The 21,948-nt window shown below is 38.2% G+C and overlaps 1 protein-coding gene across 1 annotated transcript in view; it reads left to right on the forward strand.

Moving 5' to 3' along the window:
• The window catches only part of RNF115 (ring finger protein 115), a 74,298-nt gene that overhangs the window by 46,020 nt on the left and 6,330 nt on the right, over window positions 1-21,948 (forward strand). Inside the window, exons 4-5 of the mRNA XM_024574644.3 lie at window positions 3,479-3,687; window positions 21,186-21,260. Coding sequence (XP_024430412.1) covers window positions 3,479-3,687; window positions 21,186-21,260 — 284 coding nt within the window. The remainder of the gene's footprint in view (window positions 1-3,478; window positions 3,688-21,185; window positions 21,261-21,948) is intronic.

Consider the following 21,948-nt stretch of genomic DNA (forward strand, 5'->3'; position numbering starts at 1 on the left):
TTTTTTGAATTCTTGTTTCTTCATTCTTTTCTGGTTGACTGTTTATTTCTTCCTTCTGGTCCAAAGCATTGATTTCCTTCCCTTTACTGTTGGTTCCCTATACATTTCCCTTTATTTCAGTTTTCATAGCCTTCACTTTTTCCTTTATTTTTTTTGTAACCGTACTCAACCGTTTCTGTGAGCATCCTGATTACCAGTGTTTTGAACTCTGCATAGGTTGTCTATCTCTTCATCACTTAGTTGTATTTTTTCTGGAGCTGTGATCTGTTCTTTCATTTGGGTCTTTTTTTTTTGTATTGTGGCACCTGTTACATAGTAAGAGGCAGAGCCTTAATTATTCACCAGGGCAGGGCAACCCACGTTGGCTCCTTTTGATGTTGAATGTGGAAGAAGGGTCCAAGAGGGAACAATGACGCTTGCTCAGCTCTCTGCTGGTTTTCAGTCACTGCCTCTGCTACCCACAAGCAAATTGGGCCCTTCCTGTGCTGATTCCTGGGTGGGTGGGTTTGTATACATTCTAGGACCCCGTGGGTCTCTCCAGCAACTGGGAGTTTCTTCTGCCACCTCAACCTCCACAGATTTTTTTAGTTAGAGGTTTTGAGGCTTTATTTCCCCCACACTGGAACCGTGGGTTACATGGTCTGTTTCGCTTCCCAGTTGTTCCTCCTGGTTTATCTGCATGCAAATGTGGGACTACCTGCTCTGCCAGCCGCTGCATTACTCAATCCCTCAGCTGCTGCTTTGCCAGGGGTCCTCTCTGCCCGACTGCCTGTCATGCTCCTCCTACCGGTCTGAACGAATGTTTCTTCTTTAACTCCTTGGTTGTCGGACTTCCATACAGTTCGATTTTCTGTCAGTTCTGGTGGTTTTTTGTTTTTAAATTTGTTGTTTTCCTTCTTATGGTTGTGCGAGGAGGCACAGTGTGTCTACCCATGCCTCCATCTTGGCTGGAAGTCTCATTGTGGCTTTAATTTGCATTTCTCTGATGATTAGTGACATTGAGCATCTTTTCATATGTCTATTGGCCATCTTTATGTCCTCTTTCTAGAAGTGTCTATTCAGATCCTTTGCCCATTTTTTAATTGGATTGTTTTCCTAGTGTTGAGTTTTGTAAGTACTTTCTAAATTTTGGATATGAACCCCTTATCAGCTGTATCAGCAGATACGTTCTCCCATTCTGTGGCTTGTCCTTTTATTTTGTTGATGATTTCCTTTGCTGTGCAAAAACTTTTTAGTTTGATTAAGTCCCATTTGTTTATTTTTCCTTTTTTCCCCCCCTTGCCTAGGGAGATATATCTAGTAAAAAATTGCTGTGAGTAATGTCTGAGATTTGGCTGCCTATATTTTCTTCTAGGATTTTTATGGTTTCAGGTCTAACATTTAAGTTTTTGATCCATTTTGAATTTATTCTTGTATGTGGTGTAAGAAGGTAGTCTAGTTTCATTTTTCTGCACATATCTGTCCAATTTTACCAAAACAATTTATTGAATAAAGTATCTTTAGCCCACTGTAGGTTCTTATTTCCTCTGTTGAATATTAATTGGCTATAAAGGTGTGGTTTTATTTCTGGGTACTCTATTCTCTTCCATTGATCTATGTGTCTGTTGTTATGCCAGTACCAGGCTATTTTGATTACTATGGCCTTGTAGTACAGTTGGATATCAGGTGACATGATTCTTCCAACTTTGTTCTTCTTTTTCAGGATCATTGTTGCTATGCATGGCCTTTTGTGGTTCCGTATAAATTTTTGAAATGTTCTAGTTCTGTGAAGTATGTCATTGGAATCTTGATAGGAATTGCATTGAATCTATAGATTGCTTTGGGGTGTATGGACATTTTAATGATGTTAATTTGTCCTATCCATGAACATGGTATTTGCTTCCACTTATTTGTATCTTCAGTTTCTTTCTTCAGTGTCTCTTAACTTTCCGAGTACAGGTCTTTTACATCCTTGGTTAGATTTATTCCTAGGTATTTTATTCTTTTTGAAGAAATTGTGAATGGGATTGTTTTTCTTAATTTCCCTTTGTTAGTCCCTTATTGGCATATAAAAATGTAACTAAAGTCTGAGTATTAATTTTGTATCCTGCTACTTTGCTGAATTCATTGATCAATTTTAGTAGTTTCTTGGTGGAATCTTTGGGGATCTCTGTATACATTGTCATGTCTTCTGCAAATAAAGACAGTTTACTTCTTCCTTTCCAATTTGGATACCTTTTTTTTTCTTCCTGTTTAATTGCCGTGGCTAGGACTTCCAGTACTATGTTGAATAAGAGAGGTGAAAGCAGACATTCATGTCTTGTTCCCTGTTGAGTGTGATGCTAGCTAGCAGTGGGTTTGTCATATATGGCCTTTATTATGTTTAGGTTTGTTCCCTCTATTCCCACTTTGCTGAGAGTTTTTATCATAAATGGGTGCTGGATTTTATCAAAAGCTTTTTCTGCATCTATTGATATAATCTCGTCTTTATCCTTTATTTTGTTTATGCGGTGAGTCACATTTATTGTTTTGCAAATGTTGTACCATCCTTGCATTCCCAGAATAAATCCCATTCGATCATGGCATATGACCTTTTTGATGCATTGCCGTATTCTGTTTCCCAATACTTTGTTGAGGATATTAGCATCCATATTCATCAGTGATATTGGCCTATAATTTTCTTTGTAATGTCTTTTTCTGTAATTTGGATAATGCTGGTCTTGTAAAATGAGTTTGGGAGCCTTCCCTCTTCTTGAATTTTATGAAATAGTCTGAGAAGGAAAGGCATTAGTTCTTGGAATGTCTGGTAAAATTTACCGGTAAAGCCATCTGGTCCAGGGCTTTTGTTTGTTGGGAGTTTTTTTTATTACTACTTCAGTTTCATTAGCTATAATAAGAGAAGTATATTTTAGAAATCTGTCTCCACTTTGTGGTGATGTTGCTTTTTTACAAGTGTGTAAATACATCTGTTTTATTTAAATCTTATTATCTTATAGTGGAAATGTGGATGTCATTAAAATAAGGGTTATAATGTTGATCTAAATGACTGATTATGCTTAGTATAGAAGTCCACGATTACCTTTGGCTCATGTTTTTATTGCATAGGGGCTCGGGCCCTGGTCTGTGTGGCTCAATTGGTTGGAACATGGTCCTGTAGACCAAATGTTGCTGGTTTGATTTCTGGTCAGGGCACATACCGAGGTTGTGGTTTCAATCACCAGTTGGGGTGCGAACATGAAGTCAATGAGTCTACGATTCTCTCTCTGTCTTTCTCTGTCTTCCTTCCTTTCTCTCTAAAGGCAATGAAAAAAAAAGTTCTCAGATGAGGATAAAACGAAAAAATGGCGTTTGGCCGTTGGTCTGTAGTGTCTTTCTGCAGGAAATTAAGTTTTGCAATGTGTAAGGTTTTCCCCCCTTTTCATGCACTTCAAAGACTTGAAGTCTTTCCTCTTTTACTGTTCTTAAAACTGTAATGTGATTTATTTCTGGTTTTTACTAGTTTTGGCGCAATTTGGACCATGCGATGATTATACAAGATTTTAGACCATTTCTAAGTAGCAGTCCACTGGACCAAGATAATAGAGCCACTGAGAGACCCCAAACTCACACTGACTTCTGGGGACCAAGTCGACCTCCTCGGCTGCCAATGACGCGGAGATACAGATCACAAGGAAGTACTCGTCCTGATAGATCCCCAGCTATTGAAGGGTAAGTGCACAGATGTTGTTACAAGGGTAGTTTTAATGAAAGACATATTAGCTTAATCTAATCTTTATAAGGCAGAATGAAGATATATCTAAATTGAATGTCTGTACTCAACTTGTACCAGTTAGTGAATGCTAATAAAGTCAGGGTGATAAAACTAATGATATAGGTCTCCGTTTAACATTTTTATTTATGTCTCAGAATCATATAGGTTTGTGTATCAAAATTTCAGAATATACTGAAAAGGGATCAAATACATTGCATGACATTAGGATTCAGAAAGACCTCAGCAGATTGGAGCAATGGACTTAATATGAATTTTAATAGGAATAAAATAGAGGCTTGTGACTGCTGAAAACATTCATGCAACAAATGTCTATTTAGCCTTTTATAGTAGGGTATTTGTACAAGACACTAGGGATACAATGGAGAGCAAAACACCAGTTAGTGGTAGCCCCTCATCTCATGGATTTAGTAGGGATAATAAACAAATTTTTTAAATATTTACCATATGGCCCTGGCCGGGTGGCTCAGTTGGTTGGAGCATTAACCTATACACCAAAAGGTTGCGGTTTCAATTCCCAGTCAGAGCACATAACTAGGTTGCAGGTTTGATCCCCGGTCAGGGTGCATATGAGAGGTAACCCCTCGAAATTCCTTTCCCTTTCTCTCTCTTCCTCTCTCTCTAAAATCAATAAGCGTATCCTCAACTGAGGATTTTCTAAAAAACTTTTTACAACATGTGTAGGACTGTGCTTCATACTTTATCTGCTTATCTCACTTAATCCATATGAATTAGTAGCTGCTATTGCTGTTCTCATTTTATGTAAGAATAAACTAAGACTCAGCAAAATGAAGTAAACTGGATCAGTGGTGGATTCATGCACTTGGGGGTGCATGAACCTAGGGCTACGCTATCTGATACCACAGTCACTAGCCACATGTGCTTAAATCAGTTTACATTACAAGTTAATAAAACTCAAAATTCCTCAGCCACACTAACCACATTTCAAGGACTCAGTAGCCACAGATAGTTAGCAGTCCATATTTCACAGCACAGATTATATAATATTTCTGTTATCTTACACTCCTGTTTGGGCAGTATTTTCTAGAGCCTACACTTGTCCCATGCACACACCTTCTAGATTTTACTGTTAATATTTTATTATACTTGCTTTATCATACATCCATACATCTATTTGTCCATTAGTTTTCTTACGACATTCCTTCTTAGGACAATTATAGGATATGGAAATCCAATTTAATGGGATTGTCTAGGACAGAGGCCAATGAAATATTAGATTGTTTTAATAACTTCTATGCTCAGAGGTAAATCCACTGTGTCCTATGCCAGTCAAATTGCCTAAGATTAGCCCTGACTGGTGTGACTCAGTTGGTTGGGCATCATCCTGCAAAGCAAAAGGTCGCTGGTTTGATTCCAGGTCGGGTACATGCCTGGGTTGCGGGTTCGGTCCCTGATTGGGGTGTATATGAGAGGCAGCCGGTTCCTGTTTCTCTCGCTCTCTTTCTCCCTCCCTCTCCCTCTCTCTAAAAACAAATAGATAAAAATCTTTATATTGCCTATAAATTACTTCTCCTTCTCTGCCTGGTGTAGTTGCCATTGTTGAACTCCTCAACTTACAGTGCCTCTAAACTTTTACCTCTTGTGCCCTTTTTTTCCCCAACCACCCACAATACTGCCAATTTTGGATTAGTGCTGTTGTCAGTCTACTTTTCCTTGTTCCTGTATCACAGTATGGTGGCTAAGTACTGCTGGAGGAAAATCATTTAAATGAGTACATTGTTGCCCTTTCAATTGGTAAAGTGCACTTAATTTTTATTAGATGGTCAGTACTTTTCATTAGTTTTTTAATTTCCATTCTCCTCACCAAATATTTTGAAGTAACACAATTTTACTCTCTAAATTTTCTATCCAGTAGCTGATTTCAGCAGCTGAGTTGTATTTTTCATTATGAAAATTGGGGGGGGGATAATAATTTTTTTAAAAAAGAAAACAAAATTGGTGCCTTAGGCATGAACTTCCCAAATCCCTATGCCCAACTTCTTCTACACCAATATTTCTTTCTCCCTCTAGTTTCTTCAGATGAGGTGTCCTTTTTGGGGATGGGGGGTAGTAACTCTATCAGTCCATATTTCTGATCTATTCCTCTGACCTGTTTCTCCTGGGATTTCATTTCATTCATTTTCTTTCTGCTCCTTCTCTTTTCTCCCTTAACTGTTTCTTGCTTGATCATATTTCTCCCCCCTGTCCCCCCTAACACACATATACTTTTTAGTTCTGTGGTTTTCAATTCTGGTTATACATTAGTGTCACTGAGGATATATTTTATTTTATTTTTAATCTTCACCCGAATATATGTTTATTGATTTGAGAGAGAGAGAGAAATTAATGTGCGAGAGAAACATTGACTGGTTGCCTCCCATATACGCCCCTGCTGGGGATTGAACCTGCAACCTAGGTATGTGTCTTGACTGGGTATTGAACCCCCAGCTTTTTGGTATATGGGATAACACCCCAACCAATGAGCCACCCAGCCAGAGCACTGAAGATATATTTTAAAATACTGATACCTCTTTACCCCCACCCCAGGATTCTGATTTAATTATTTTGTATGTAGTGCAGGCATTGGTAATTTTTAAAAGCTCCTGAGGTTATTCTGATTGTAGCCAGAGTTTAGAACCACTGCTTTAGTTACTACCCAATCTTATTTCCTTCCCTTCTCAATAACATTTTCTCATATCATTATTCATATACTACTTATTCTAAAGTAGTATATGAATTTCACTAAAATCCATGGTGACCTGCTATTGGGTTGATCAAAAAGTTCATTTAATTTTTTTCCATATGATGGCTCTAGCAGTGCTTAGTTGTCTTTAACTTCATTTGGAAACAATTTTGTTAGATGTTATTGTGACAGCTGCCATACCAGTGTGCATTTAAAGAAAAACTTATCAAAATTGGTGAATTTTTGTGCAACCACTTTAATATCGAAGATGGAAGAAAATATGTAACATTTCTGGCATATTATGCTTTATTATTTCAAGAAAGGTTGAAACACAAAAAAGATTTGTGGAGTGTATGGAAAAGGTATTCCAACAGATGGAACGTGTCAAAAGTGGTTTAAGAAGTTTGTTGGTACTGTTGTCATTTTGGCCAAATAATTCTTTGCTGTGGGGCTGTCTTATGCACTGGAAGATATTTAGCAGCTCTCCTGGCCTCTACCCACTAGAAGCCAATAGCAGGAGATAGCCGACATACTCAAAATATCCAAATCAATAAAGTTATTGGTGAAAATGAAAACTGTCTTTTATGGAAAAACTCATATGGACTTTTTGGCCAACCCAGTAGATGCAAACTTAGTGGCTACTTTAAATTTTTTATTTTATGGGTCGAATTCACTGAATTCAATATTTCTGACCCATTTTTTCTCCTCTTGAAATTCTCTGCTTCTTTGACTTTGATGCTATTACTTTTTTTTTTATTTACCTTTTCTCTGACTTCCTTCTTGTGGATACTTCCCAAATATTGTTTTCCCAAGGTATGTCTTTTATTCTGCTTTTACTCATATTCCACAACAGCATTTCTTAACTTTAGGACTATTGGCGTTTTGGGTTGGATAATTCTTTCTGTGGCACTGTCTGTACATGGTAATATGTTTAGCAGCATCTGTGGCCCTTTACTACTATTTGCTACAATTTACAGTAACCACTTCCACACCCCCACCCTCCGATTAAGACAAGCAAATAATGTCCTTGGTTCAGAACCACTGCTCTATAAGCTCTGGCCATTCTTATTCTCTTGTAGTTCTAATAATTACCTATATACTAGATTTGTATTTTTGTTCTTACCTTTCCCCTTAAGTTAAGACTTTAATGTATAATCTCTTCTTAAACATTTCCATCTGGATGTTCCACAGATACTCTAAACTCACTAAGAGCTTTTCTTCTGAATCTGATCTTTTTTCTTTATTTCTGATTTTAATTGGAGGTACCAATCTGTACCCAGTTTAGAAGCCTGGGCATTAACCTTATCTTTGTCTCACCCTGGCTCCCATATGCATACATCCAATCATTCATTAAGTCTTTCTGATTTTCATTTCCTATTTCTCAACTCCAGTTTTCTCCAACCATTTCTCCCTAGTTCACATCCACATTTTTTCTTGCTTGCCTGAACTATTGCATTAGATTCCTAACTCTTCTGTTTCCTTCAGAGCTTTATCATCCTTGAATTTACTCCCATATTACCCTTGCAGGATCATCTACCTAAATTTTCAAATCTGTATCATCACTTTGCTTCTTAAAATGCATTGTTACAGGGCCCATAACGTAATAAACAGAGCCCTCTTGTTTTTGAATCCTCCCAACCTCCGAAGCCTTGTTTCCTGTTGCTACTGCTTTTCTTTTATTCCACCAATACAAAACTTAAGAGTTATCTACATATACCATGCTGTTTCATGCTTCTGTATCTTTGCTTAATCTGTTTTCTCTGGCAGAAGTACCTCCACTGTTTTATTGACCCAATTAAATCAGTCCTTGACTGAATTCAGAAAATCTCCCATGACCTCCAAGATTGTATCAAATGTATTTTCTTTGTGCTCTCCCCAAAGTACTTATGCATTCCACCATCATAGTTCTAACTATACAAATTGAAATTATATTATTAGCTAATAGCATTCAGGAAGCATACTGTGCCAGGCTTGGCATCCATTAGCTGATTTAATGTTCTGAACAACCCTATGAAGTAGGTACTACTGACAAAAATTGAGATTCTGTTTTATTAGAATCTGTATTAGTTATCTGTTGTTGTATAAGAGATTACTCTACAACTTGGTGACTTGAAACAGTAATTAATGTATTATCTATCACAGTTTCTTTGGGTCAGGAATTTGAACAGTATATGGGGAGATAATTTGTCTCTTCTGTATTATATCTAGGACCACAGCTAGAAAGACAAAGCTTGAGGGCTAGAATCATCTATAGGATTATTTGCTTACACGAATTATGTTACTGCTAGCTGGTGACTAGGGTTCTAATTATGCTGTTAGCTGGAAAACCCACACATGACCTTTCTTAGTTTTAAGAATCAAGGCTAATTTTTCTTTTAAGATGTCCATTTATTTGGATTTCTGTGCTTGTTTCTTCATTCAGATTAAGTAGCTGGGTGAGAATATCAAATAAATGATGTGTCTTCAGTGTATCACAAATGAAGGGCATCAAATGTCAGCTTGTCCTCTCATGGGTAATGTTAAGTTTGACCATTTGGTTAAGGTATTATCTGCCAAATTTTTCTTACACAGGTAAAGAAAAATTTCTCTTTTCTAATTAATAAATAATCTGGAGTGATACTTGGAGACTGAGTATCTTGTATCCTAATAGTTTTTCACCTAATGATACTAACATCCATTAATGATTCTTGAATTTATACTATAATGGCTGTAAAATAATTTTTCCATTTCTACGATTCCTTCTATAGGCAGTACAGTCTCCTGTGAAAGTAAGAGTTGTCTTCTCCCTGCCTTACTTTGTCTCTTTGTTGACTTACTTGTTTTAGCATGGACGCATGGATTTTATTTTAATTATTATTCATTTTGATGTTCAAATAATCCCAATTTGGTCAGAGTAATTGGATCTAGGCATTTTAGGCAGCAGCACTTGTTCACAGCCCTTAAATTAATAAGAGTTAGAGCATCAGAATAAAGTAATCGGCCTGTGTTTTCTCTGGTAATTTCTGGCCTACTGGACAAATATAGTTTCTGCTGGGGTTCCTTTAATGGAAATAAAATACTTCCCAGATTTTTTTTTCCTAGTTGCCAAATAAGAATGGAAAGAGTTAACCTAATTTGTTTTTTCTATTTTATTGAATGCTTAAAAACACAATGTGAATGCCTTTCGGCAATCTTATATTCTGTCTGCAATCTAAGAAGGAGAGGGTAACTAACATTTATCAAATGCCTAGAACTTTCCAGGTGCTAGGCTGTATACACTGTTTTCACATAGCTCTTGATCTGAGCCCCATATGGTTCAAGTAGGCAGGGGTCAAATTTTAAAATCTTGCTCAAAAATTTTTTGTCAGACTAAAAAAATATCAGTGTGAACAAATTAGCTTGAATGAGTACTCCTTGGTTGCTTTGCCTTTTTATTCCATGGGAAATTGTGGTCTAGCCTATTACAACATTGTTCCTTTGAGTAATAGCAGAGTGGGAGAAAGATGTAAGCTGCCTTTTAATCAAGAATATTTTTGTTGGGCTTAACAAATCTATAGGTAGGTGGCAGCAGGTTAGTTAGTTCAGTGTCTCAACTGTGTTAGTGTTGGATCTCTGTGATTCTCTTGGTCTCTCCCTTATGCTTACTGCTGTAGGGCCTCAGGCAAGAAGAAAAGGGAAAGTACCAGCTTATTTGTCCCCCCCTCCCTCCTCATTTTTAAAGACTTTCAAAATTTATTTTTAGAGAGGAAGGGAGGGAGAAAGAGAGGGAAAGAAACATCAGTGTGTGGTTGCCTTTCACATATCCGCTACTGGGGACCTGGCCTGCAACCCAGGCATGTGCCCTGACTAGGAATCGAACCAGTGACCCTTTGGTTTGCAGGTTGGCGCTCATTCCACTAAGCCACACCAGCCAGGGCTCCCTCCTCATTTTTTTAAGGAAAGGAAAGGACAATCTTTTTCACTGCCCCACTCCCACCTCTGTGTCACCTGTCAGGAAGATTCTATTCACTGGGAACTTTGTCACATTCTCCCCAACCCCAGCTGTTAAAAAAAAAAAAAAAAAGCTGGTAGAGTATGTATTTAGCTCTTCTGCTCTTTGTAGTAGTAGGTGACAGGGGAAAAGGGTGTTGAGATCAGATTTGGGGTCAGCCACCCAGTGTCTGCTAATTAGGTATTTTATTAGCTGTTTCAGCTAATAGAATAACTGTCATGTTATTTTGGATTAATTGTAGTTTAAGGTTAACATTTATTTGATATTAAACAATGTTTCAGGAGTCTTCTGAAGATTTGATCTTATCACTTGTAAAATATATTAACCCTGGGCACCCCCACTACCACCTTTTGTTTGATGGGTGCTATGAACTCAGTGATTTGGGCTGTAAAATCAGTGCTTTTTACATTTTAGACATTTAAGTACCATCTTGATGATTTTTTCCTTATCAATGTTATTATTTAATGTTTTCATTAAATAAACCTACCTGGTTTTTTTTTTACCTTAGATGTACTATGAAAAGAAGCTTCATATTGTTATGCATATGAGTAAACATACTGACTATTTACTATGTTTCCCCTCAACACCCCCCCCCCCACCTTTTTGCCAAGTAGATACCATGTTCTGCTAGAGGGTCAGAAAAATGCTGGATGTTACTTTCTAAGGCTCTTTGACAGGTAGGGCATAGGCATGTAACTGGAAGCACCTCTTGAGAAAATTTTTCTTCTCTTTTCTTCTGAGGAGAGTCCTAGCTCTTTATTTCCTGTATAAGGATGTCATTCTTGGAGCTGCTGCAGCCACCCTACAACCATGTATGGGAAACATGGCTGATATGCTATATGCTGAGATTGGCAGACATCCTTCATTGAGTTGCTATACCAAACGTGGTACTGTTTGCCTTCAGACTAATTTTTAATTAAGGTAAATAAATGTCGTTGCAGTTTAAATAATTTTTAGTCAGATATCTGTGTTTTGCAGCTGAATATATCTTTTAATTCTTACAGTTTGTCAATGGAAAAAACATTTGTCGTCATTAGAAAGTAACCATAAAATTAATACTTAAAAATCCAGCAATATTATTGAATTTTTTTAAAAATTAAAAAATTTTAAGATAAACACTGATAAAATCAAAGTGCCTTTCAGTTCCTAGTAGCCTACTACCTACTTCTTCCAGCTTCATTTCATACCTCTTTTCCTTTGCTCTCTCCATTGTGTTCATACTGGCCTTTTAGTCTCCTGTGATTGCTTTGGGGCCTTTGCACATTTTCCTTTTCTCTGTCTGGATTGTTGGAATGTTTTGCCTCTAGCTCTAACCTTTCCCTCCTTTCTTCAGCCTACCTATCCCTTGGATCTTATCTCTTCTGGGGAGCCTTTTCTGACACATTTAGTCCCCAGGTTCTCATAGAGCTCTGTGTACTTTTTTTTAGTCCTAGTCACAGAAGCAGTTTTATTTTCTGGATACTTATTTAATGTCTTTCTCTCTTCCCCACTGGGACTGTAAGTTGCAGGAAGGCAGGGATTACTATTCCTCTAGAGTCCAACAAAATTCCTTGCATATAGTATTATTAACTGAATGAATGAAATAAACATTCTCTACCATTTAAAAATGGTAGCAAATTTATGCATTTCCTCTTTTAAAAAATATTTTTTATTTTTAAATTATAGTTGACATACAGTATTATATCAGTTTTAATTGTACAACCCCATGATTAGACATTTACATAACTTACAAAATGATCACCCCTTTAAATTGAGTACCCATCTGACACTACACAGTTATTACAATATTATTGATTACATTCCCTATGTAGTACTTCACATCCTCATGACTGTTCTGTAACTGCCACCTGATACTTCTAAATCTTTTCACCTTTTTCACCCATCCTCCAACCCCCCTCCCATCTGGCAATTGTCAAAATTTTCTCTGTATCTATGGGTGTCTTTCTGTTCTGCTTGTTAGTTTTTTGTTTTTTAGAATTCACATGTAAGTGAAATCTGGCATTTGTCCTTCTCTGTCTGACTTACGTCACTTAGCATAGTACCCTCCAGGTCCATCCATGTTGTCGCAGGTAGCAAAATTTCATTTATTATGGCTGAATCATATCAATATTTATTGATGGACACTTAGGTTGCTTCCATATCTTGGCTATCACAAATACTGCAGTGAACACATGGAAGTATATATATGTCTTTCCAATTTAGTGCTTCGGGTTTCTTTGGATAAATACCTAAAAGTGGAATTGGCGAGTCCTTCTTGACTCTTCTTATAGCCTTTGTTTTAAAGTCTGTGTTGCCTGGTGTAAGTATTACTACCCCAGCTATTTAATTTTTCATTTCCATTTTCATGAAATATCTGTTTCCATCCCTTTTCAGTCTATGTGTCTTTCTATCTGACTTGAGTCAACTCTTATAGACAGCACACGTAAGGTACTCCTTTAGTTTTTTCTTTTTAAATATTTAATATTTTTAGAGAGAGTAGAAGGGAGGCAGAAAGAGAGGGAGAGAAACATCAATGGGTGGTTGCCTCTCACGTGCCCCCCACTGGGGACCACAACCCAGGTATGTGCCCTGACCAAGAATCGAACCGGTGATCCTTTGGTTTGCAGGCCAGCACTCAGCTCACTGAGCCACACCACCTAGGGTGTTTTTTTTTTTTTTGTCTGGAAAGCTCTTTATCTGTCCTTAGATTCTGAATGAAAGTTTCGCTGGGTAGAGTCTGGCCAAGATAGAGGTGTAGGTAGAAACCTATTGTTTTCTTGCACAATCAAAAGGAGGATAACAACCAATCTAAAATCAATACATAACCAGAAGTGCCAGAAAATCAAACCCCATGGAACTCTGACAACCAAGGAATTAAAGAAACAACCAGACCAACCAGACCAGCAGACAGGCGGATGGAGAGAACCCGCGGGAAGGCGGTGGACCGTGCTGGCGGGGCTGGCTGGATGGGAAGCTGAGACTCAGCGTTGACTGTGGACTATGGCAGAGGTTGCCACAGTGGGAGAAGCTCCCAGTCTTACATGAGGGTTTGTTGGAAAGTGGGGCTAGAGCCGAGCAGGTGAAATGCATTGTTCCTCTTTGACCCCTCCCCCACAGGCAGTGCTGCCAGGCAGCAAGGATGGTAGCCCTACCTGGGTGAATACCTAAGGCCCTGCCCCCTTACTATTTAACAGGTGAGCTGAGGCAAAGAAATAGGGCCCAAATGAAAGAACAGAGGAAAACATCAGAAAGAGAGCTAAGCGATGAGGACATAGCCAACCTATCAGATGGAGAGTTCAAAGCCCTAGTAATCAAAATGCTCACAGAACTGATTGATCTTGGTCACAAAATGAAATAACAAATGAAGGACACCCAAAGTGAAAAAAAAGCAAAATATTCAGGAAACCAATAATGACAGGATGGAAACCAAGACTCAAATCAACAATTTGGAACAAAAGGAAGAAATAAACATCAACCAGAACAGAATGAAGAAACAAGAATTCAAAAAAATGAAGAGAGGTGTAGGAACATCTGGGACAACCTGAAACGTTCCAACATTCGAATTACAGGGGTGCCAGAAGGAGAAGAACAACAGCAAGAAATTGAAATTTATTTGAACAAATAATAAAGGAAAACTTCCCCAATCTAGTGAAGGAAATAGACTTCCAGGAAGTCCAGGAAGCCCAGAGAGTCCCAAAGAGGTTGGATCCAAAGAGGAACATACCAAGGCACATCATCATTAAGTTACCCAAGATTAAAGATAAAGAGAAAATCCTAAAAGAAGCAAGAGGAAAGGAGAGAGTTACCTACAAAGGAGTGCTCGTTATGCTATCAGCTGATTTCTCAAAAGAACCTTGCAGGCAAGAAGGGACTGGAAAGAAATATTGGTAGTCCTGAAAGGCAAAGTAATCCAAGATTACTCTATCCAGCAAAGGCATCATTTAGAATGGGAGGGCAGATAAAGTGCTTCCCATATAAGGTCAAGTTAAAGGAGTTCATCATCACCTAGCCCTTATTTATATGACATGTTAAAGGGACTTACCTAAGAAAAAGAATATCAAAACTATGAACAGTAAAATGACAACAAACTCACAACTACAACAACTGAACCTAAAAAAATAAACAAAAGCAAACTAAGCAAACAACTAGAACAGGAACAGAATCACAGAAATGGAGATCACATGGAGGGTTATCAGCATGGAGGGGTGAGGGAGGATGGGGAAAAAGGTACAGGGAATAGAAGCATAAATGGTAGATACAGAATAGACGGGGGGATGTTAAGAGTAGTATAGGAAGTGTAGAAGCCAAACAACTTCATGTATGAACCATGGACATGAACTAAGGGGCAGGGGGAATGCTGGTCGGAGGACGGGGTTCAGGGTGGAGAGGAATAAAGGGAGAACGAAAATGGGACAACTGTAATAACAATCAGTAAAATATGTTAAAAAAAATTTTTTTGCTGTGGTTATATGGAAAAATAAGAGTTCATTTTATGTACCTATTTATACTTATAACTTTTCATGTATTTCCAGGAGGTCAGGGACAGTATTTAATTTTTAGTATCTAAATGTTTTTATTTATTGATTGATTGATTTAATATATTTTATTGATTATGCTATTACAGTTGTCCCATTTCCCACCCTTCACTCCATCCTGCACAATCCCTCTCTACCACATTCCCCCCCTGTGGTTCATGTCCATGGGTCATACTTATAAGTTCTTTGGCTTCTACATTTCCTATACTACTCTTACCCTCCCCCTGTCTATTTTCTACCTACCATTTATGCTACTTACTCTTTCCCTTTTCCCCCCTCTCCCCCTCCCACTCCCCTGTTGATATCCCCTCATGTGATTTCCATTTCTGTGGTTCTGTTCCTGTTCTAGTTGTTTGCTTAGTTTGCTTTTGTTTTTGTTTTAGATTTGGTTGTTAATAACTGTGGGTTTGCTGTCATTTTTACTGTTCCTATTTATTATCTTCTTTTTCTTAGATAAATCCCTTTAACATTTCATATAATAAGGGCTTGGTGATGATGAACTCCTTTAACTTTATCTAAGAAGCACTTTATCTGCCCTACCATTCTAAATGATAGCTTTGCTAGATACAGTAATCTTGGATGTAGGTCCTTGCTTTTCATGACTTGGAATACTTCTTTCCAGCCCCTTCTTGCCTGTAAGGTCTCTTTGGAGAAATCAACTGACACTCTTATGGGCATTCCTTTGTAGGTAACTGTGTCCTCTTCTCTCGCTGCTTCTAACATTCTCTCCTAATCTTTAATCTTGGGTAGTGAAATTATGATGTGCCTTGGTGTGTTCCTCCTTGGGTCCAGCTTCTTTGGGACTCTCTGAGCTTCCTGGACTTCCTGGAAGTCTGTTTCCTTTGCCAGATTAGGGAAGTTCTCCTTCATTATTTGTTCAAATAAGTTTTCAACTTTTTGCTCTTCCTCTTCTATTTCTGGTATCCCTATAATTTGGATGTTGGAATGTTTAAAGATGTCCTGGTTCCTAAGGTTCCTAAGCCTCTCCTTATTTTTTTGAATTCTTGTTTCTTCTTTTCTGGTTGGCTATTTCTTTGTCCCTTCTGGTCCACACTGTTGATTTGAGTTCCAGTTTCCTTCCCATCACTATTGGTTCCCTGTACATTTTCCTTTGTTTCTCTTAGCATAGCCTTCATTTTTTCATCTAATTTGTGACCAAATTCAACCAATATTGTGAGCTTCTTGATTACCAATGTTTTGAACTGTGTATCTGATAGGTTGGCTATCTCTTTGTGGCTTAGTTGTATTTTTTCTGGAGCTTTGAACTGTTCTTTCATTTGGGCCTTTTTTTTTTTTTTGGTCTTGGCAAGCCTGTTATGTAAAGGAGCGGAGCCTGAGGTATTCAGCAGGGCAGGGTATTGCTTGTGGCTGCACTGTGATGCTGTATGTGGGGGAGGGGTCTGAGAGGGAGCAATGGCCCTTGCTCCACTCTCTGCCAGTTTTCAGTCACTCCCTCTGCCACCCACAATCAAGTTGGGCCTTTCTGGTGCTGCTTCCCGAGTGGGTAGGTTTGTGTACATTCTAGGACCCTGTGTCTCTCCAAGGAACTCTCCTGTGAGGCTGGGAGTTTCTCTTGCTGCTGCCTCAACCCCCACAGGTGTTTTCAGTCAGTGGTTTGAGGCTTACTTCCCGATGCTGGAACTCTGGGTTGTGTGGTCTGTCACCCTGTCCACCAGCTGCTGTCTCACTGGCCAGCTGCAGCTTTGCCCACCCCACTCCACAATCTGCCACCTTGCTCCACAATCCACCACCTTGGTGGGTCTGCCAGCCACTGCCTTGCTGTGAGTCCTCTCCACCTGGCTCCTCGTCTCCTCCCCTCCTAGTAATCTGGATGAATGTTTCTTCTTTATCTCCTTGGTTGTCAGACTTCCATACAGTTCGATTTGTTGTCAGTTCTGGTTGTTTTTTGTTTTTAAATTGTTATTGTCCTTCTTTTGGTTGTGGGAGGAGGCACAGTGTGTCTTCCTATGCCTCCATCTTGGCTGGAAGTTCTAAATGTTTTTGAATCTAATTTTCTTCATAAAACAATATATGTTGTCCTTCTTTCCATGTCTTGCTTATAGACCTGCTAGATCTGTCACATTTAAATACAAGAGTAGAATTCGATGTACAGTAATTAATGTAGACAACTCCCTAATGATTGACATCATTTCATCATTATAAACTAAACTGCATTGAATAATTCTTGTATCTAATGACTTCCTTATTTCAGATATATTTTTCATTTATAAAATGTCTATTTGATACTCTGGTTTCTGTTCAGATTGTGTAAATTTTTGTCCTTTTACTAAAATGTCTATTTGATTGCCACTATGGATTCAGATTCTTGGGTGAAATTCTCCATCTTTACTTGAACATATTAGTCATAATTAAAGCCCATTTTTATTTTTTTATTTTTAGAGAATGGGGAAGGGAGGGAGAGAAACATCAATGTGTGGTCGCCTCTACCATGCCCCTAACTGGGGACTTGGCCCGCAACGCAGGCATGTGCCCTGCTTGGGAATCGAGCCAGCGACCTTTTGGTTCACAGGCTGCTACTCAATCCACTTAGCCACACTAGCCAATAAAGTCTTTTTTTATATCTCCATTTTCTAGATCATCTCTGGGTGTTTTTCTGTTGTCTTTTATTTCCTTATGGTTTTTTTTTATCATTAGTCTAATCCTTTGATATGTCTAGTTTTCAAAAGAAGTAGTAGTCCAATATAATGTACTTTTTTGTCAGGGTGTGCTACTGGCACTACTGGCAGCTCTCTACACTCCATAGAAACACAAGGGCAAGCAAGGTTATGTCATGTATTGGATTTGCATGCACTGTTGTAGCCACAAAAACCCAGTTCCTAAGGGTACATCCTTTGATGATCTTGTCCATCATGATATTAACTAGCTCAAGGCTTTCAGTCTGTTGCTGAGGAGCAAGCCCTGTGCCACTGAGGGGCTCTCAGAGTCCTGAATTCTTACTGGGTTTGAGGGTACCCTCGTTGATCTTTCTAAATTGCTGTAAGAAGAAGTTATGACACACAGTGGATCGCCAAACCAGTCCATAAACACAGGGAGAGGCAAGGGTTGATGTCTGCAGGCTGAAAGAGCTGTGGTCATAGAAAGGGACACAAGTCCCACTACATGTCATCGGTCTTTCCAAGACCCCTATTCAGCCTGCAGACATCAACCCACTATTAGTGTTTCTTGCCCTGTGGCTTGGAGAAGGTGCAGTACTCTCCCGTTCCACCAATACTGCCAATATAAGTAATATTTGTCAAATTCTTACTAGTGCAAGTTAGGACAATCATGTCTGCATAAAAGTGTTTTGTATTTGCAACTTCAGTGTAATTTGTATCAAAATTTCATTGGCATTTTTCATAGAAATAGAGTAAACAGTCCTAAGATTTGTGTGGAACCACAAAAGACCCTAACAGCCTAAGTGATCTTGAGAAAGAACAAAGCTGGAAGCATCAAGCTCCCTAATTTCAAACTATATTACAAAACTGTAGTAGTGAAAACAGTGTGGCTTTGTCATAACAACAGACATAGTTGCCATTGGACCAGAAGAGAGGGCCCAGAAATAATCCTATGCATATATGGTCATGTAATTTATGATAGAGGAGCCAAGAATATACATCATAAAAAGGACAACTTCTTTAATGACTTTGGGAAAACTGGACAGTCATATTCAAAAGAATGAAATTGAACCACTATCTTACACCATACATGAAAATTATAATGGATTAAAGACTTGATTGTAAGGCCTAAACCATAAACCTCTTAGAAGAAAATATAGGTGGTAAGCTTCTTGACATTGGTTTTGCTGATTATTTTTTGGACTCCAAAAGCAAAGGTAGCAAAAGCAAAAATAAGTGAGTAGTGGGACCACAGGAAACTAAAAAGCTGCGCAGCAAAGGAAACCATCAACAAAATGAAAGGGCAATCTGGATGGGTGAAAATACTTGTAAATCATATTTGATAAGTGGTTAATACCCAAAATATATAAAGAATTCATACAGCCCTGACTGGTGTGGCTCAGTGCTTTGGGTTTTATCCCGCAAACCAAAAGGTGGCTGGTTCGATTCCTGGTCAGGTCATGTGCCTGGGTTGCAGACCAGGTCTCCAGTTGGGGGCTTTTGAGAGGCAACTCTTCAATGTTTCTCTTGCACATTGATGTTTCTCCCTTTCTTTTTCCCTTCCTCTCTCTCTAAAAATAAATAAAATGTTTTTTTTTAAGAACTTGTATATAACTTAATTGCAAAGAAGTTTGAATAGACATTTTCCCAAAGAAGACATACAGTTAGCCAACATATACATAGAAAAGATGCTCCATATCATTAATCATCAGGGAAATGCAAAGCAAAATCACAATGAAATATCGCCTCATACCTGTTAGAATGGCTGTACTCAAAAAGGCAGGAAATAACATGTTTTGGCAAGGATGTAGGGAATTGGGAGTGAACCATTGGTAGGAATATAAATTGGTGCAGCTGCTATGGAAAAGGACCCTGTGGAAGGGTCCTTTAAAAATTCAAAGTAAAACTACTATATGCTCCAAATAATTCCACTTCTGGGTAATTATCTGAAGAAAACAAATACATTGATTCTAAAAGTTATTCATCCCCATTGCAGTATTACTTACAATAACAAAGACATGGAAACAACCTAAGTTATCATCACTGAATGGATAGAAAAATTATGGGGGGGATGTGTACCAGTGGAATATTATTTAGCCATAAAAATGAAATCTTGCCGTTGGTGACAATGATGGGCCTTGAGGATATTATGCTAAGTGAAATAAGTCAGACAGAAAAAGATATACCAAATGATCTCACAAAAAAAACCAAGCTCAAAGTTACAGAGAACAGATGGAGGTTGCCAGAGGGGGTGAGGTAAGGGTGGGAAAAATGAGTGAAGGGGGGTCTAAAGGTATAAACTTCCACTTATAAAATAAATAGTGGGGATGTACTATAAAGCATGACAACTATGGTCAGGGAAATGAGAGTCAAAACCACAATGAGATAGTTAATTACAGTATTATAATTAATAATACTGTATTATACTTTTAAAAGGTATTGAAAGTAGATTTTTTAAAAAGATTTTATTTATTTATTTTTAGAGAAGGGAAGGGAGGGAGAAAGAGCAGGAGAGAAACATCAATATGTAGTTGCCTCTCAGGCACCCCTTACCAGGGACCTGACCCACAATGCAGGCATATGCCCTCATGGAATCAAACTGGTGACCCTTTGGTTCGCAGGCCAGCCAATCCACTGAGCCACACCAGCCAGGGTGAAAGAGTAGATCTTAAAAATTCTCATCATAAGGAAATTTTGTAACTATGCTAACTAGTGTTATTGTGATGATTTACAATATACAAACATCAAATCATGTTGTATACCTGAAACTAATATGTCAATTATACCTCAGTTAAGAACGAAGTCACCAGGTCCGGTCTACACTTAAGGGAGGAATATAGAATAATTTTTGGACATATTTTAAAACAAACATAGTATAATTACCTATTGTTGAGCATTAGCAATAGGAAGAGTTGAATTGGCTACTGTTATTGTTATTTGATTGACTTGATAAGTAAGGTGGGAACCAGGGGGTGAAAAGTATATATCATGAATTATATCTCAATAAAGGTGGGGTGGGGAGTGCTTATGTAGAGGCAAAATAATTCCTTCATTGATTTTCGTTTCCTGAGATATATGCCATTATCTCTGAATAACAGTGACCAACTCATTAGGATAAAGTATTGGTTAGCTTTGTCTTAAAGTGTTCAGAATGACAAGTTTCATGTGTATTTGTTATAAGTATTTGAAACACCTAATACAGCATGTTGATATGTGTTTGTAAAATGGAATTATTCTCAAAGATTCTTTTAAAGGGCTCATTAAATAGTATCCGACACAGATAACCCAATGTGTAATACAAATAAAAATGGAACTGCCCTTGTTAAAGGGAGATGGGCCCCAAATCCCACTGGTTTAGCATCTATTTCAGTCTCCTCATATTGCTGCCAGGTGTCCAAGGAACATAGATTGAAAACTACTATGCAATTAGATTCCTTTCCAGCCTAACTTACAAAATGTATTAAATGTATGAGATAGCAGAGGTCAGGAAGATAGGCATAATAGCAAAGTAGCGTTCTACCAGGTAGCCGACTGACTTCTAGTGCTATTTATTGTATAATAGTCATTGAAAAGCAAGCCATAGTGATCAGCCATGGATATTTGTAGAGTACTTTCATTAGTCTGTTGAATTATTTAATTTTTTTTTTTCTAACAGAATAATACAACAGATCTTTGCAGGGTTTTTTGCAAATTCTGCAGTTCCTGGTGGACCCCCACACCCTTTTACCTGGTAAGTAACTAATTGCCTTTTATTTCACTCTGCTGGAGTAGCATTATTTTAGCTACTATAGTATCTGTGCCATGGTAAGAAGCAAAAAGCTGCATAGATGAGTACACAGATGTGATTGGCAGGCTGTTAGGCTGCCATTATTTGCTGAGCCCAAACTTAATTAGAACTTATTTTTTATTGTTCAGGCTCACAAGAGTCATCCTGAGCCCCAGAATGTATGGGCACTGGGTGTATCTAATTTCAGGTTGTGTTGAGGTGAGGAATGAATAGGTCTTTCCTAGGCGTGGTATCTGATTTGTGGGGTTTTCCTTATCATATAGGAAGATTTTATTCCTTAAGAATTTCTGAAATTGAAAACATAATGCTTAACTTCTTCAAAGTAACTTTGACTTTTTCTTCAAAGTCAAAAGGTTCATCAGAAGAAACAGAAGGCTATAATTCAGTATCAGAGTGACACATATAGTCGGGGTTTGAGGTGGATTTTCCTCGTCTAGACAATTATTTTGCCGCTTTTGACTCTGCCCGAGAAGGCTTTCTTTGCCCAGAGGGACCTCAGTTGATCCACACAGTTATCCTATTTTCCAACCTCTACTTTCTCTAAATATGTTCTCTCCATCAACCAGGGCAGTGTACCAGCAGCTCCAAAAAGAAGTGCTACCTGCCAGGCCTCTTTTGTAAATTGTTCTAA

The sequence above is a fragment of the Desmodus rotundus genome, chromosome 12 (genome assembly GCF_022682495.2).
Source record: "Desmodus rotundus isolate HL8 chromosome 12, HLdesRot8A.1, whole genome shotgun sequence".
In the NCBI taxonomy this organism is placed as follows: domain Eukaryota; kingdom Metazoa; phylum Chordata; class Mammalia; order Chiroptera; family Phyllostomidae; genus Desmodus; species Desmodus rotundus.